Source organism: Orbicella faveolata, unplaced genomic scaffold, assembly GCF_042242905.1.
Source record: "Orbicella faveolata isolate gen_17 unplaced genomic scaffold, um_ofav_v1 contig_14, whole genome shotgun sequence".
In the NCBI taxonomy this organism is placed as follows: Eukaryota; Metazoa; Cnidaria; class Anthozoa; order Scleractinia; family Merulinidae; genus Orbicella; species Orbicella faveolata.
Genome location: NW_028301541.1, coordinates 4,005,212 through 4,022,484, shown reverse-complemented (window position 1 = coordinate 4,022,484; position 17,273 = coordinate 4,005,212). Strand labels below are relative to the sequence as shown.

General features: G+C 37.7%; 2 protein-coding genes across 2 annotated transcripts; one reads left to right on the top strand and one right to left on the bottom strand.

Annotated features, from left to right (window-relative positions):
* Positions 1-3: 3 nt before the first annotated feature.
* Positions 4-13,156, bottom strand: LOC110050274 (pumilio homolog 3-like). Its single transcript, XM_020756184.2, has 19 exons — positions 13,068-13,156; positions 10,618-11,018; positions 9,820-9,943; positions 9,293-9,368; positions 9,060-9,153; positions 8,280-8,346; positions 7,966-8,035; positions 7,734-7,838; positions 6,960-7,063; positions 6,274-6,349; positions 5,492-5,590; positions 4,811-4,864; positions 4,212-4,292; positions 3,508-3,650; positions 3,079-3,224; positions 2,387-2,460; positions 2,088-2,178; positions 955-1,051; positions 4-693 (listed from the first exon to the last, which is right to left on the bottom strand). The coding sequence occupies exons 1-19, from the start codon at positions 13,091-13,093 to the stop codon at positions 567-569; spliced, it is 2,055 nt and encodes a 684-aa protein (XP_020611843.2). The 5' UTR covers positions 13,094-13,156; the 3' UTR covers positions 4-566.
* On the top strand, positions 13,146-17,162 carry LOC110050278 (GTP:AMP phosphotransferase AK3, mitochondrial-like). The gene is made up of 6 exons (XM_020756187.2): positions 13,146-13,551; positions 14,319-14,425; positions 14,627-14,692; positions 15,056-15,106; positions 15,534-15,601; positions 16,458-17,162. The coding sequence occupies exons 1-6, from the start codon at positions 13,146-13,148 to the stop codon at positions 16,552-16,554; spliced, it is 795 nt and encodes a 264-aa protein (XP_020611846.2). The 3' UTR covers positions 16,555-17,162.
* The last annotated feature ends 111 nt before the right edge of the window (positions 17,163-17,273 follow it).

Sequence of the window (17,273 nt, the reverse complement as noted above, 5' to 3'; positions counted from 1 at the left end):
AACTTGTCTGTGTATGAGAATACATGTGACTTTATTTTTTAAAAATTAATGCAATAGATCATGAATGATGAATGGATGAAGAGCGAAACAAATACAGCAGCCTTTTAGTGCATCGCCATTAGCAGTAGTAACAGCATCTCCTAATACATTGACAACTAAATATATTCTTTACACGCAGTTTTTCCCACTGCGTTGAGATTTAATTAAAAGAGACATTTAACACTTTACCCCAAAGTATAGTGTATATCTCACGAATATTACGTTGATTTTGTATTTGCTCTGCGATCTTGTTGTGCGCAAAAATTAAGCAATTTAATTTAATTTAAGCAAATTAAGTGTCTGTTACATAGTCATGTTTACATCATCCCAGTCACTGGACTGCCAAAGCCGTTTCTGTACACCACTCAGCCTTGATTCCAGTGAGGAAAAGGGGGGTTTGCGGATGTGAAATGGGAAATGGAAGAAAGGGGATGGAGATGGGAGGATGAGGGATGCCGGATGGCAGATGCGAGATGGGGGATGGGAAGGGACGCTGAGAAAAAGCTCCGAGAATGACGTTACACGTATCAATTTTCAAGAAGTTTCAACACGACTTGCACTCCCTTGGAATCATGTTTCTTCAGTTTTGCAACTCTTGGTTGTAACTGACTTTTCACTGTGTCTGATACTCCAAGGACTGGAGACTCCAGGAGACTGAAAAAAGAAAAATACTAGACTTTAAACCATGCAAGTAACAGGTCTATAAACATAAGATTATCTCCTTCATCATGTTGTCACGCAAGTTCGTTGTCACTGCAGCCTCCTACGCAGGCGTTCTTACGGCTCGTCGCGCAATCTTACTTTCCAAGATTGCGAGACGAGCCAAAGACTGCCTGCTTAGGAGGCTATTCTCACTGCTAACGGTGGGGTTGTGTTGCGTGACGACTGAATAACAGCTGTGAAGAGCCAACTTACCTTACCACGACAAAAGCACCTCTATTCACCTTACACCACTCTAATAATGTGCCCGCGTCTGTGTTGTCCAGCAGCAATTTACTAAACAGCACTTGATCTATATCAAGAAGAAAACAAAGTAAGGTAAGTGATACGCGCACAGCAAGCGTTCCGATCGAAGAGCTCTTTCCGCACTCTGGCCACGCGAGGCAGCCTCGCCAAGCGGCAACATTTGCGCAGCCAGAATGCATGCAGAGAAATATATATTTTTTCTTTCGCACAGGAACGCTGCGCAGCGTAATGTTTACGGGGCTCATCAGACCGGAGCTTATCCCGATTTCTGTAGCATGAAACGACTAAGAGTATTTCTATTCCTCCCTGGATGGGATGCTAGTCAATCGCAGGGTTACTCCCAGCATTAAATTCACCGAAAACCCTTAATAAACCTGGGTGGAGAGAGGCACTGTGAGAGTTAAGTGTTTTGCACAAGAACACAACACAGTGCGCCCGGCCATCACTCGAACCCGAACCCCTCGATCCGGATACGAGCGCACAAACCACGAGGCCACTGCGCCTCACATGCAGCCTAATTTTTAAATATTGGCTTATTCGTGAAAACAAGAATAAACAATGTGTCGAATTGAACGAGAAAAAAAGCGAACTTCAAGAGGCAACAAACAACACAGCACTATTTTTTTGACCCTCACGCAAGCAAATACAGTTCTTTTCAGAACTACCCTCACCCAGACGATCACACAAGACAAACTACTGATACTCCTGGGTTCAAACCATTATGGTATTATGGCATGACGGAGTTTTGGTGACGAAGTTTTGGCCTTAAAATTACGGTGTTGTCACGGGCAACCTTCCTCGTTTCCATTGGTAACAATATCAACAGTCGTGTGTCGCCTGTCGCGTTGCCTACAATTTCGCGCGCTTTGCTGCCAATGACGTCAAAGGCCAACAAGCTGCCACTGGAAACGGAGCCAATTGCCCGTGACAACAATACGATTTTCACGTTAAGACATGGTGACCAAACTTTCGTCGAACCTTACTCAACTAATAATAGTACTATGCCTTACAAATACATAATATTTCGACGGTCGTCTTGGGGCAATTTAAGCGTAGCATACTACAAAGTTCTTGTGGTTTACCTGTGTTGCCTGCAGACTGAAGTCGTTCCTTGTCTTGGTTTATAAGTCTTTTTAAAGAAAAGTGTCCAGCAGCACTTTTGACAATATGATCCTAAAAAAACCACAAAATACAGAAATTAAAAACAAAATGCGTTACCAAACAAATTTAGACTGGAAAAATCTCCCAGCCATGCTCTGGGAAAGATTCTGCACAGTAAGGAAAAGCCTGAGCAAGTCGTGGCAATTAAGCGTAGGAAATGATGAGCCACAACCACTCGTCTTTGTGTGAGGAACTGACTTTTCTTGTGCAACCTTCTTACCTCATCATCTGTTGCAGGATCCAGGTCCCTATTGGCCAAATCGGATATGGTTGTCATTGCTGGCCTCACATCACCTTAAAAGCAAAACCACATCCAGCATTTAGGAAATGCTAAAGTTTCAACTCAGGTTCATTTTTCTACTCCTGTTGCGTATCTTAGGGTCGCGCACATGTTTTGGTCTAGATTTTATCTGTGGAGAAGCTAGTTCTGTTATTGTTCAAAACACCATAGATCCTAACGCATCGTTAATACTTGACCAGGCACCTCCTTCCCCCCAAATAACACAAATATAAGACTAGAAGGATCGTTATTATCTCTAAGTTGTTTAAGGCCCCGTTCGCACAACGCCGGAGAAATTTGAGAACGGAGGTTTCACTCTGAAAATGCATCAAATGTTTTCCGTCCACACTACGCCGGAGGAATTTGAAAATCACCGATCATTTTGGATTTGTGTTTAAGGAAATCTCAGCCAGGGAAATCACATGATTATAGCAACGTCACCAATTTCGAAAAGTTCCGTCCGCACTAAAACACAAAGCTGACGCTTTCAAAGTCCTCCGGTTTGAAGAGCGCTTTCGAAAAGCTCCGTTTTCGTGACGGATTAGTGTGGACGGTAGGCCTAACCGTAGAAATAAAGCTGCGTTTTCGAATTTTTCAGGAGTAGTGTGGATGGAGCCTTAGTATTCTCGTACCGATGCATTTATGAAGTGCAGCCAAAACCAGTTGACAGCCTCCTTTATCAAATAACAATTCTTCTGCGTTATTCTCAACCAGCTGTAACAGAGCAGGAGAAATGCCTTCTAAGAGTTCTTTTCGTCTCTGTTCTGAATCTTTTTTGCTGCAAAAACGAAAACAAGCAATGCTTTAATAACATTCATTTAACGCTACCATCAAGTCTTTAACCAGTAGTAACCGTGGATCAAGAAATAAGACATTGCCCTTTAAGGGAATAAACACCAATAATACCACCAGGAAGTTTAGAAACAAATGAAACCTGCAAACTAACAGCAAAAAGCTGCTGCCAGTCACGGTAGGAGCTTTTTTATTTCTCTTTGAAGGACCTGATTAGGCCCTAATTTTGTTATCCAATTAAATTAGCACATTCACGTGATTGTCTATACCTAATAGAATTCCCATCTCCTTTCTTGAGTAACTCAACTACTTTGGGATGAAAGTGAGCTGGGCTTCTGGGAGCCAGTAGATACATTAAAACCTTCCTGCCATATGTGTCTAAAGCTAACTCTTCAAGGGAAGGCTGGATTTCCTGTGAAGAAAATAAAAATAAGAACTTAGAACTGAGTGATTTAACAGATTCATCTACATGTCAGTTTGGTCCACAATAAAAAAAGGCTTGCATGAGATGACAGTCTCAAATCACATAATTCAAGAAGCCTAGAAACAGTTAATATTATTGCAGTTAGCTGTACAAAATGTATGCACAGAATCAAAACAGCTTCGGATACTTTGATAAAGAATGAAAGCGTGCGAAATTGCAGGCGACGATATTGTCACCACTGGAAACGAGGAAAGTTGCCTCTGGCAACACCATAACAATATTCTAAGTCCAAAACTTTGTCACCAAAGCTTTGTTGCAACTGATAATCATAATAGACTCTATTCATAAATGGCTGCCAATTAGAAATTCTTTTGTAAGTATTAAAATTAGCCTCACTGATCTAGTTTTTGAGTTGATGACTTAACAGAATTTTCACTCTCAAATGAGATCAGTGAGGCTGATTTAAATGCATATAAAAGAATAATATTTTAAATTCGTAGCCATTTATAAATAGGAACACTCTTGAAGACAAAACAATGCGAATCTTACCGAGAACATAATTTTCTTGACAAGTACTGTGTCATCAACACAGTCAAATAATGCTAGAAGAACAAGATGACCGAACTCCTCCTGAAAAAAAAAGCAATGTTTCTCAATGCTGTGATCTTACAGTCAAACCAAATGAAGTGTACCTTTCAAGATTACATTTTAATGAATTGATCATCTGAATATTCACACCCTCTACTCATTTCAAGGGGTGTGATAATGAATTGATTATTTGAATATCAAAGCTGCTATTCTTGGACCGACTAGAGGGTTCAATATTCAAATAACCAATTCATTAATGTAATCTTCACTTGGTTTGACTGTAAAAGTTTTGCAGTAAAAATTTCTGTTTGCAGAAGATATTCTAGAAATTGGAGACAGCAGAAATATTCACATTGACACACTAGAAATTTTGGAGATTTGATTGTTAATTAGCTTTAATTTTCTCTATCTTTCTATGCAAGTCATTTAGTTTATACCAGTGAATCATACCCTGGAGTAAATCAAAGTAACCCACAACGTGCAATAAATTAATCTTTTAGATTCATAACTGTGTTAACCATTATGAATCATATTTTAAAAAAGCATTGAACACTTCTTACTTTGCTGATTTTTACATAATAACTCTTGAAAGACTTGATAAGTATTTTACGATCCTAAACAGAGATGAGAAAAGAGAAGCAACAGTCAGAAATAACATGACATAGAAACCTGCTTATATTGAACAATGTATAGTAGGTTATTCTTAGCATGAAATCTTTTCCAAAGCAGAAAAAAATGCCATGTGCTGTATGCCAGTGTCATTTTATAGCAATAATATTAACATTGGCCTAATGCTGAATGTGTGCACTTCCTTTATCCTGTTGGAACATTAACAACAGCATCACGCTGTTTGGAAGATGGGTGCCTGGGATGTCTGGGGACCTCCACTGAGATCAGCCAGCACCTTGACAGTAAAATGCTTCCTTGGATGGCAATTTGCACAACCCAGCCATGAGCCCCAAAACAGGCACGCATTACACTGAAATAACAGGGGAAAAGGGATGAGGAGGGAGGGGAAGAAGACAAGGCAAAATAACTAGCAGCTCTACCGAAAAACCACTTGACTATGCTACACTTTAACACGCTACTACCATGGACTGCACTGCGCCTGCACTGCGCCTGAGCTAACATCTGGGAACCACTGACTGCCTGACGAGGGCCAGCTTCTCTTTGTTGTTAACTTAGTTAAATTGCATTTAACTGCATTTAAAATAGCATCAACAGTACCAAGAGAACCTCACCTTTGTTGTTCCATGCCACAAACAGTGCATGCCAACCCTGGCTCCATCATGAGTGTGAAGAATAAGGACTACACAATCTTTGACCAACTCAATCATTTCCTGGGAAAAATGATGATTGATGTTAGCTTTAACTGGAAGGTATATATTTTTCTTAAACTAATTTAATAATTCCTCATGTTTAAACAAAGAAAACCATTACCTTAGTTGACAGTGTTTGGATATCCGATCAATCTTACAGTGTAATTAGCATAGATTTTTACGATTTTATTTCTCTGTTTAGTCCTTAGTTTTAGTTTTGATTGTGAGCTTCAGATGTCTAAATGTATTGCTCCATTAAGACCCTTTGACCCTGAGGAGTGATCCTGCCTGTGCCCAATTTGTATGGGTTATTGACCAAGCTTGTTCGGTCAAGATGGCCAGATATTGGCCAAGTTTTTTTTTTGCCTATTTATGGACTGAGACGGAGTTGAAGTCCATAAGCTCGCAAAAAAAAAGAAGAAGGGCAATGTCAAGCGATCTTGACCGAACAAGCTTGGTCAATAAAGGATTTTTTATATGGCTTTCAGGGCAATGTTTCTTGCAGGACATGGGGGGGGGGGGGGGGGGGGGTAGTTCCGAGTGGGCAAGATAGCTCCATCTTGCCCGCTCGGGTAGCCAATCACAGTGCAGGATTTGATTCATCTTGCCTGCACACAGAGCTAGGCATATAATAACATATATTACTATCATTTTCCTATTCAGCAATCGCTGTTTCTGGTTAAAAAACTCTTTGCAATACATACCAATCTTGCATTTTCATCAGCGTGTGTAAGGTACTCCAACAGGACTCTGTGTACTATGCTGTGAGTAATGACTGATCTACAGAAAGAACATTTGCAGTTTGTGAAAAAAAAATCTTAGTTTTGGTTTCAACTGATGTTCTAATGAGCAGTTTCGTTGAAACACATTTTAGGATAAAAACTAGAGATAAAATCAAACGATATTTTGATCTTGCTGAGATCATTTTCAAGTGTGGAATTGATATAACAAATTTTGCACACATGGGTAAAATAAAAGTGAGAATTTGAAAAGCAATAAAAATATGTAAATATGCACTAAGCATTGCTAAATTATGAAAGTGGTAAAAAAAAAACAAAGGCTAGATAAGACAAAAATTACAAAGATACAATAAGTGAGAAATATCAAATACACTGTGCTATAAAAATAATTTTGCACGGATGGAGTCAGACTGCTTGTTCAAAGTTGGCTTTAGTTCTTTAATAAAAAGCAATCAACTTTGCTCTCCCACTTCAGTGCGATCTTAAATCTAAGATCTATGTCACTTGGGTCCCTTCCATGTTGCTCTCTGACGTGTTTCCTGACTGCAGATCCGTTACATGTATGTGGGAAAAATAAATCTAGATACGCATCTAGTTCTTATCTGTGGACTCTATGTATACATACTGACAGTCTCTATTCTCAACTTTACCTGTCTACAAGAGGAAGTAATGCATCTTTCATGTATTTGAGGATTCCACTTTTCCTGACTGGATCAGAATTTAACACTTTTGCCAAAGAGGTCAACTCTGATGACTGAAACAAGGGATGAAACATCCATAAACATCTGTAACTAATCTATAACTAATCTATAAAAGACTCTGATCAGAGATTTCTCACTAGCACTGTACATGTATGTAGAGTGTACATTTGAACTCTGAAAATTGTTTCCCAAAGTTACTTTTCAGTTTACACAGAGGCCCTCATCTACACAAGGTGAGCTACTGACTGTGTGCTGGCCCAATGGTTTTTCTGAATGGCATTACTTCACCTGACATCTACAAAGTTCAAACATGTTAGTTTTCTGTCCCACAAGTAAGGGATTCAATAATCTAGCCAACAACAAAATCCACCAGACCAGGCTTATCATACCACTCAGGAAATCAATGAATCAGAATAATTCTCCTTTTCAATGTGAAAACATTTGCCACATAATAATTTAATTTATTTAATCTATTCCACATTTAAAATAAAACACTGTTTGCAACTTATAATAATACCCACATGACATTGTATTTTATGACTATTATTACTCCGATGGACAAACACCCCATCTAGGGGAGGGTAGAAATACTCCTAGTCACTTCATACTACGGAAACTGGGATAAGCTCCAACCTGATGCGCACTTGACTTGTATGCAGACTTAACCATTACAGAAGCATGATATTATAATTATTATTGATAGTTCTCAATATTTTTTATTACCTTAAAGAAAGCAAAATCAGCTCCATAAAACTCCTGGATGAGAAAAGCTTTTTGTGCAGAATTTGCATAATCACTGTATATAGTCTCAAGAATAGATGATGCCTCCTGAAAATTAATAAGGATGTAATAGTGAGTTAATAATAATTGCTGACTTAATTAATGATAATTTAATAAACATTGGCCATAGACTGCCTTTTAATATGTGTCTAGCTTCGTGACTTAACTTCCTGACCTTGTGCCTGATGAGTTTGCGGACTTGTCCATAAAAGCACTTGATAATGACATCACGCTGCTTCTTTGTTCTGTATGACAAGGCCAATTTTCATTACATTTAATTATTAAATTTTATTAATTGAATGCCACTGTTTCATTTTCCTGTAATACTTTATTAAAAATGTTTATTTTTAACAAGTCCCTTGGTATGTGTATGCCATTGGAGTGCTGGACAAATTAAACATTTTATTGCTGTCAGTATAAACTAAAAATCAAAGTAAGTAGGATTTTACAAACTGCTTTCATTAATAAATGACAAATTTTACCACCTACCCATAAATTAAAAACTTTTTCACAAAGAACTTTGAGTATTTTGACTTGATCAACTCTCCAAAATCATCTGAAATTAAGATAATAGCAAAATTGTAAGTCATGCAATTAATCAGACTGAGTAAACTAATCAAAGAGAGTCATCAACTACTGAAAAACCACATCTAGCCATGACATACAGGACACTAACACAAAACAATCCTATAATATTGTTATTAACATTGTTGATTTCTTCGCCTTTTCTCAACTTTATACCAATCTTTAGACCATTTCCTTTTTATACAGTCAACCCTCCAGTGATGTACACTACTCATATTTAAGTTTTTTGCTTGTAAGTTAAAGTTGGCTGTCTTGAAGTGGCATGTAAAACAAGAGCCCGCAAAACCAGATGCTCTCGTGGGGTAAACTTCTCTGCGTTGCCAGAAATTAATTGTTTTCTCGCAAGCTAACTGCTTGTAATTTATTCCAAAATATACACTTCAATGGTTCTCGCGAGGTGAGACTCTCGTCTCGAGACTCATGTCTCGCGAGAAACGAGTCGAGAGGTGGTAACTTACTTTTGAGCGGTACTGTAGGTACTGTAGACACCAATCATAAATGTGCATGTACAGTGGCCACGGTCACAGCCACATACAAACACCATATTTTTAATCTCCCATAGGCGGACCCTTCTGCTAAGCGGACAGTTTCTGAACACAAAGGCATCATTCTACTTATGGGATGTTTGACTGCTCAGTAACTTGACACAGATAAATCTATCTGTCACATGATAGCTGAATTTACCTTTAAACTGCTCAAACAACTTCTGTCTTTGCTCTACGGTGCCGAATTTAACACAAGCTTGAATCACACGTCCTGTGTCATGTTTGAAAATAACCTAAAAATTATGGAAATGGTGAAATAATTAGGACTGATTTCATCAATTTTAAGATAATTTATTATTAATTGAGATCATAATCAAGATTTGCCCAAAATGATTCAAATATTTTGGTTTTAATTGGATAAAGTATACTTACTTCATGTGAGTGACCAGCAATTAGATTTAAAATCTTTTCTACCAATTCTGATTTCTCAGCTTCGGAACATTTTTTTCTGAAAAACACAAATCAAACAAACAGTGAGTCAAGTTTATCTTAACTTTTCAAAAGCAAAACAATGAACCGACTTTATTTGTTGAACTCTTAATTACATTAACTCTTATTAATGCCTTTAATTATAGAGGCACAGTGACCTACTTGTGAGCAAGCTGGATTCTGGATCAAGCCGTTTTTGGGTTTGAGCCCTGGCCAGGGTCATTGCACTGCGATCTTGGGTAAGGCACTAACTCTCACAGTGCTTCTCTCCACCCAAGTGTATAAATGGGTACCAGCAGATTTAATGCTGGGGGTAACCCTGCAATGGACTAGCATCCCTCGGGGGCAGTAGCAATACTTCTAGTCACCACATGCTACAGAAGCCAGGGATAAGCTCCAGCTGGATGGGCCACTTGAAATCTGATACGTCTGCTACAACCTTGAACACTCAAATGCCTAAGTTGACAAACCTTCTAATAGTCTCATAGAGCTGTTTGAGATTGTGGACCAAGTCATAGTTTTCATCTTGTTTTCGACGAAAGTCTTTTCTTTCCTTTTTCTTCATTCGCCAGATGTTGGGCTTCTCATCAGAATCTAAATACAAGAATAGGGTCAAGCTGAGTACATACAGGGTCAGACAAGACTTGTGCTTAACACAGATCTCCTGGTATGGCTGTTGTGATGTTCTATTCAGTTTGAATTAGTTGTTTCAGTTGTTTGCTTGCCCCTGCTAGTCTTTGTGCTATAAACATTGCCACAGGAAATAAAGGTTATTTGTCATTGCGCTCAATCCAAGCAATGCAAACAATGCAATGTCTCCACAACACTATTACAATTACAAGTCCAAAACAGTCATCAAAATTATGGATTGCTTTGATTGTGCATTACGTGTTTCCAGAAGATACCCACACCCTTCCCATGGAAGGTTGTTTGGTTTGAACCCTCCCATCCCTCTGGAAATTCCAGATTAAACTCATATTCTCCATTAAAACCTTTGGCTTTTGAGTCTCCCTCCCCACTGGAATCCTTGAGGTGGGTAATTTCTGGAACTACACAATACTGATACACCTGGCAAATGGATTTTTATATTCTTTAACAATATTAATAAATTCATTTGGAATGAGAATTTTTCCAGTCCGTAGTAAACGTTCTCACAGATAAGTTGCACCCCATTTGCAACAGAGATTTCAGGTAAATAGCATGAATCAATAATAATTTTATAAACTATAATATTAAGTTTTGTCTTCATACTTAAAATGAATTTTTACCTTTATTCTGTTCTCCTGGGTCAGATGTTTTCCTCTTTTTAACAAAGTCTTTAGATCCACTGCCATCTCCTAGTTTTCGTTTCAGAGCTCTGCTACTATTTAATTGTCCATTCTTAGTTCTATGCTGCGAGTCCTTGTCATTTTTGGAAAAATCTTTGTTACTTTTCTTGTTTTCTTTTTCCTGTTTTGAGTGTCCTTTCCTCCCATCTTGTCTTCCTTGTTCATCTTTCCACTTCTTTGCCTTGAATTTTTTCTTTCCACGATCATCTATATCATGAGCTTTCCTTTTTTGTCCTGGTGAATTATCTCCTCTAACATCTTTGGAAAACTTTTTTGGCTTAACTTTAAGCTTGATATCATCACCCTTTCCTTTGAATTTCTTCTTGAAACTCTTTGATCCACTAACAAATAAATACACAAATTTTATAAATAAGAAGCATATGCAGGCTATTAATAACTTCCCAGACATAAATGGCTTTCTCTCTATTGTGCCATACAGACTCTCGTCCGTAGAACATACTCTACATGTAATTGTTTATAACTTATATAGAGAAATCAGTTGGTCTATTCAGTGTACTATTAAAAGGATGCAAAAATTACATGTATTGGGGTCTTGAGCTGCTCTTCCAAATTGAAATTGTCACTGGAAAAATTTGTTGAAAAATGCACGAGTTCAAAGTATTTAGAAAAACATCTCTGAAAAAACTATTGGCAAAAAGGTGATAATTAGCATGGTAGAAAAAAGGCTGAAAATAATAAACACTTTTTCTACTCTGATAATTGAATCAGAAAGAGATGATTTCAGTGCTATGCAATAGTGGGTTGAGAGTCTTGCCTTGTTTCGCCTTTCCTAACTCTACAGTCAAAATGTAGTTCCCACATGTAGGTCATGCCTGGGTTGTGTCTAGATACCTGTCTATTTGTCCATCCTTGAGTAAAATTAAGTTGGCATTAGAGAGAGATTGTTATGATATGCAGCTCCCAATAACAGTAAATTGTAAGAATTGGTGTACAACAATTATTATTGCTAAAAATGCTGGCCTTTGTATAGAGGTGGCCATTTGTAGAGGTTCAACAGTAGTTTTTCAACTGAACAGAATCACTGAAATATCTTTAGGGCTGTTCCAGCTATTTCAATCTCATATTGGGCCACTCCATTTAATATCCGCACCCCCCCTCCTATTGAGGTTAGGGGAAATCCGAGGGGGAGGAGGGGGGGTCATTGAATAAGGATGCCTGATATTTCATGTCACATTGTACAAAGGATTTTGACACATTCAGGTTAGATAGATACTCTGAAATTGCTCAATTTCCTCTTACGCCCAAAGGATGTCATTACTCACTGTTATCCAGTTACAGTTCTACAAGTTATTAGAAAAAGAAATGTTGAGTTTTGACATTTTGTCATGCAGTTCACACTTCTTCCACCTTCTTTGTTTGTGTGTTAATGTATACTGTTTTCCTACTCATCATGCAAAATATCACACAGCATTGTGTATTTTCTTTTGTTTCCCCCAGCTCACTCACTCCATGCCAATAATCAATTCTCCCCTACGTTTGCCACATAAAACCCGGCCGGTGTAAATGGGAAGGAAATTATTTCAAATTTTAGAGATAATAATTGTTATTACATGTATGATTATCTTCAAGTGATAATTACTATTCTGTTAAGCTATCCTTCTTAGTTTGGGGTCACTTGACATACCCTCTCATTACCTCCATTTAGCTCTGAGTAGTCATATTTCCTAGGTTTCTTTGTCTGAAAGTGACTGATTTTAATTAGTGTAGGAAGTAATGTTTTGTAAATAAGTTACGTGCTTTCTGTTTCTTCAGGGCTTCAGTGAAGAGTAGAATTTGTGAAAAATCAATATGACAATATATATTTATATATAAAGACAGTGCAAAGCGATCCTTCAATTTTGTATTGGCCATTTTCCCCAATAAATGATATGCTGAAGACGTCTGAAGAGGTTTGTAAGTATGAAAATTAAAGTCGCAAAATTTCCGGGGGGGGGGTGGTGGCCAATTTATCTAAATCCAAGGGGGTACCCTCTCAAAAAGGGATATCTGAGGGCGGATTTCAAGTAATACCTCAATAGGGGGGGGGGGGGGTGCGGATATTAAATGGAATAGCCCATTATACTCATGAATTCCAACTATCCTTAGACGTTAAGCTTACTTGATCAAAGCAATTTGCAAAATTTGCAAGTTGTCTTGATCAAGAAGGTAAGAAGTTTACATGAAGTTAATGATTCCCTGGGTGCTTACATGCACTTTTTACTTTGTCATCACAAAACAGATAAGACCGGGATAAGACCACCAGGAAAAGTCTTGAATTTATTATTGGAGATGTTTGAGCGAATATGTAGGAAATAACAGCAGTTTCACTGTGCTGTTTCTTATCATTTTTTATCGTTAAACACAAAAATTTGAACAAAACGATCACTCACCTCTTCTTTCGCTCAGCGTCCGCCATGTTGAATTACCCACGTGCAAATATCTGAGCCAGCTGTTTGCTTGCCAGCGTAATGTTTTTAGTTCCCAGTCCGCCCTCCTCACTCCATAAAAATTACCTTCCACAAAATAAGATGCATTCTGTTCGTCGTCTTCGTTTGATTTGTGCAGACATATCTCCCATCAAGCAGATCCGTGAGATTCATTTATCAAACATGTCGTCGAAACCAGTACGTGCTCTTATCATGGGCCCACCTGGATCAGGTAAAGGAACTGTTTCTGAACGGATTGTCAACACGTTCAAGGTAACACACTTATCCAGTGGGGATGTTCTCCGTTCACAAATTAAAGAAGGTACAGAGGTTGGCTTAAAGGCGAAGGCGATCGTGGAAAAGGGAGGACTCGTGCCTGACGAAATCATGATAGAACTTATAATGAACAAAATGAAGGAATTAGCTGGAGGGAGCTGGCTATTAGATGGTATGTGAGGTGCGAGCAAGTAAATTTTGCAGTGGTGCATGAACCAGATGAACGTGTATGTACACATGCTTACACAATCTTTGCAAAGGTACTCCCGAGATCTGGGCGGAGTTGGTTCAAAATCAAATATAGCGAACGGTCCTGTTATTTAGCTGACAAATACACCTCCGTATTTCTTCTGAGAGAGAGTTGAATTTTTCAAGTCAGCTGCCAAGTTGTTTTAAAATGGCACATAATTTACAGTGAAGAGCAGACGGATGAATTTGAAGACTGAAGAATAATTTGTAAGAAAAGTGCATATCGTGAGGACTGCAAGGAATGCAACAGACCTGTTGTCTGTTCGAAAGAAATATTATTTCCAACTCCTGCAATGGTCAATTTTTACCAGAGTGTTTTGATAAAGGTGAAATGTGTTCTATTTTGCATTTAGTTGTAACTTTTCCGGTTGTTTTCTAATTGTAAACGATAACAGCTGCCTTAAGTTGTAAGATGTAGGGCATAATATCTCAGTAGAACATTTGTGAAGGCATGGAGTGTTGATCAATTATAACAGTAGGATTTATAGTTCTTTGTTCAGTTGAATTGATGTTTTCTTTTATATTTTGCATCAGGTAAAATGAATTTATGAACATTGAGAAAATAATAGATCATTGGTAACAATCAGTTAAAACAATCTAGTTGATGCAAAATTAAGTTAGTGATGTTGTGACTAGTAGTGATAGCAATGTAATTATCACTGACACCAGTGAATGTAAATTTATTTACAGGTTTTCCAAGGACTGTAATGCAGGCTGAAAAGCTTGGAGAGCGACAGCAGCTTGATGTTGTCATTAACTTAGATGTTCCTTTTGAGACAATTATTGATAGAATTTCAGTAAGTTTAATTTGATTACTCTTGTCATTCACTGCAATTAGTGACCAGTTAATAACCAGTAATTCAACTACAAGACTTCCCATGGAAGGAACTAATGTTCAGTCCCTTGGCTCTTCCCACCCCCCCCCCCCCCTAGAAAAAAAATTGCAGAGTAGTCAAGAGAGAGTAACTGTTCTGAACTGATAATTTTTCGTTTTGAAGAAACGTTGGATTCATCCAGCTAGTGGTAAGACTTACAACTTGGATTTCAACCCACCTAAAGTACCAGTAAGTGGACAATATTTAATGTACTGAATTCTGTGTGTGTTTATGACTGAGTAAGATGTTTAATGAGTGTTTCAGCTAATGTTTTTACTGATTCCTACATATTTCTCTTAATGCTACAATATGGTAGTGCTAGTGGTACATTCTCCGATTTTGGAGCAAGAAAGGACCCACCTTCACTCTGGGACCTTGCTTTTTTTCAGCACAGAGAGTTCTTTTTCCTTCTACCCCTCCCCTTTGGTATTTTATCAGAATTATGCCTGGCCCTAGGTAGAGAGAATTGCACAATAAAAATGTCTTGCCTGTGAACAAAATGCATGAACAGCTTTCAATTAAACACACTAGCCTACTTATTTTTGTTGGCAGGGAAAAGATGACGACACTGGAGAAGATCTTGTTCAACGAGATGATGACAAGGTCTGATGTTTGTTGTATTTAGTCTCAAAGGCAAAATTAAAATTTTGGCCCTCTTTGTTCCAATTTTCTTTAATTAGTGGTCATCATATTGTTTACTTTTCTAAGAAATATCACAAAAAAATCATCTGAAATTTAAGTACTTTGATCATGTTACTCTGAATCTTTCTCCCCTCAAAGCAAGAAAATTTTGTGTTGCCATGAGTACTAATTTAATATAAACCCCTCACCTCAAAATTTCTTAAAATAATTAGTTCCTGGAGTTTTGTATGTATTTTCTTTGTCGTGATCATACCTTGTATCGTATTGTTATTGATAAATTTTAAGTTAAAACTTTTAAGTTTTCAATTTATATTCTTCATCAGGTAATTTTTGCAGATGTAGAATTCCAACATCAACTCAACATTATTGAATTTTTCTCTTAATGCAGCCAGAGACTGTGCGACAGAGACTAAAGCAATATGAAGACATGACAAAACCTTTAATTGATTTTTATTTGTAAGTACAAATGTTTAGGACAAAGTTTGTGCATTGTGTGGTTCCAGAAAATATCCATACTCACTCCAAGGAGGGTTATTTGAAATTCCAAGGGGGATGAGGGTTCAAAAACCAAAGGAAAGCATGAACCAAGACTGGAATTTCCAGATGGACGAGGTTGGGCAGGGGGCAGTGCAAACCAAAACTAAACCCTCCAGGGAGGGGTGGATATTTTCTGGAACAACATGATGATGTATAGACTCTGCACGTATTGCATGCCTATGTTGCCGGCCAATAGTTAGTTATATCTGAATAGCCTAACCTCTACAAGATTTCCTTGCCTGTAATGGCAAGATAATATGACCTAGAATAATAGGCCTGCAATGTGTGCAAATGGCTACAGGTATGATTCTCTCAAGAGACCTTTGCAGATATAGGAAAGACATCATATGAGGCAAATGGCCCATCAGGCTGGCACTTATTGTTGGTTATCAGTAGCATGAAATGACTAGGAGTATTTCTACTCCCCCCCCGGATGGGATGCTAGTCTATCACAGGGTTACCCCCATGCATTAAATTCTCCAGTAACCATTTATACACCATGGTGGAGAGGAGCACTGTGAGAGTATAGTGGATGTCTTGCCCCAGAACACAATGTGATGTCCCCAGCCTGAGGGCTTGAATTCGGACCTCTCAATAACCAAGGCAGCCACCTGGTTCATATCTTATTGAAAGTAACACTGCTGCAAGTCTACTTAATGCTTCAAAAACGTGATTGGATGGTCAAGGATTGGATATTAATATTAATGACTAGGTACCTTTTCATTGTGTGGTGTTTTCATTAACATTTGTAACTGGATTTCATTATATTTTACAGGAAACAGGGGACTCTGAAGTCGTTTTCTGGGACGGAAACAAATGTAATATGGCCCAAAGTTAAAGATTATCTTGCTGAGAATTTCTTCAAGCAATAAGAATATTCTGGGTTCATTTTCTTTCTTATAAACTGGCTGCAGAAAATACATAAACTATTGGCTTTCATTTGAGTGTAAAATATTTTGGGGGTGGTAGGATTGAGTTCGGTGAATTGAAATCTCTCAGGACACATGGAATGGTGAATTAAATTTGTCTGGATATGATATTCTGGTTTGACAAAATTATACATCAAGAAAATATTTTTTAGTTATAATTTATAAATTTTGAAGTTTTCTCATCACCTGCTTCTTGAACAAAAATTGAATCAACATTAGGGAATAGAAAATTGATTGCATTGTGGTAGTTGTAACCTGTAGTAATTAGTTTGGTATGCTGGTAATTGGTCATGATTGGTTGGTTTATGCAAAGAATAGTCAGAATGAATGTAAAATTATTAACATACTACATTTTGCAATTATCAGAAAAAAGAGTATCGTCTAGTGATAACAGGCTATAAGTGTCATTCCTTTAGTCTCTGAATTGTGAGACAAACTACTACCATAAAATAACACAGATATGAGATTAGTAAGTAGTAACACTGTAACTTCAAAATGCTCGACTAGTTGTATGAATAAGAACTATAATAAAAGACTTGGGAGTGTGTGCATTTGGTGTATTAATTATTACAGTGTGTTAAGTTTGGATTGGAATTGTCTGCTGAAACAGAACTGATCACGGAGCCTTTTGTCAGTTCGTGCATTTGGTGTATTAATTATTA

Coding starts and splice junctions, on each gene's coding strand:
- LOC110050274 (XM_020756184.2), bottom strand. CDS start 13,093: ATGGCGGACGCTGAGCGAAAGAAGAG. Junction 3,225..3,507: donor GGAGATGGGAATTCTATTAG/GTATAGACAATC, acceptor TCGTTTTTGCAG/CAAAAAAGATTCAGAACAGA. Junction 694..954: donor GGTGCTTTTGTCGTGGTAAG/GTAAGTTGGCTC, acceptor TTCTTTTTTCAG/TCTCCTGGAGTCTCCAGTCC.
- LOC110050278 (XM_020756187.2), top strand. CDS start 13,146: ATGTTTTTAGTTCCCAGTCCGCCCTCCTCACTCCATAAAAATTACCTT. Junction 13,552..14,318: donor AGGGAGCTGGCTATTAGATG/GTATGTGAGGTG, acceptor ATTTATTTACAG/GTTTTCCAAGGACTGTAATG. Junction 14,693..15,055: donor TCAACCCACCTAAAGTACCA/GTAAGTGGACAA, acceptor TTTTGTTGGCAG/GGAAAAGATGACGACACTGG.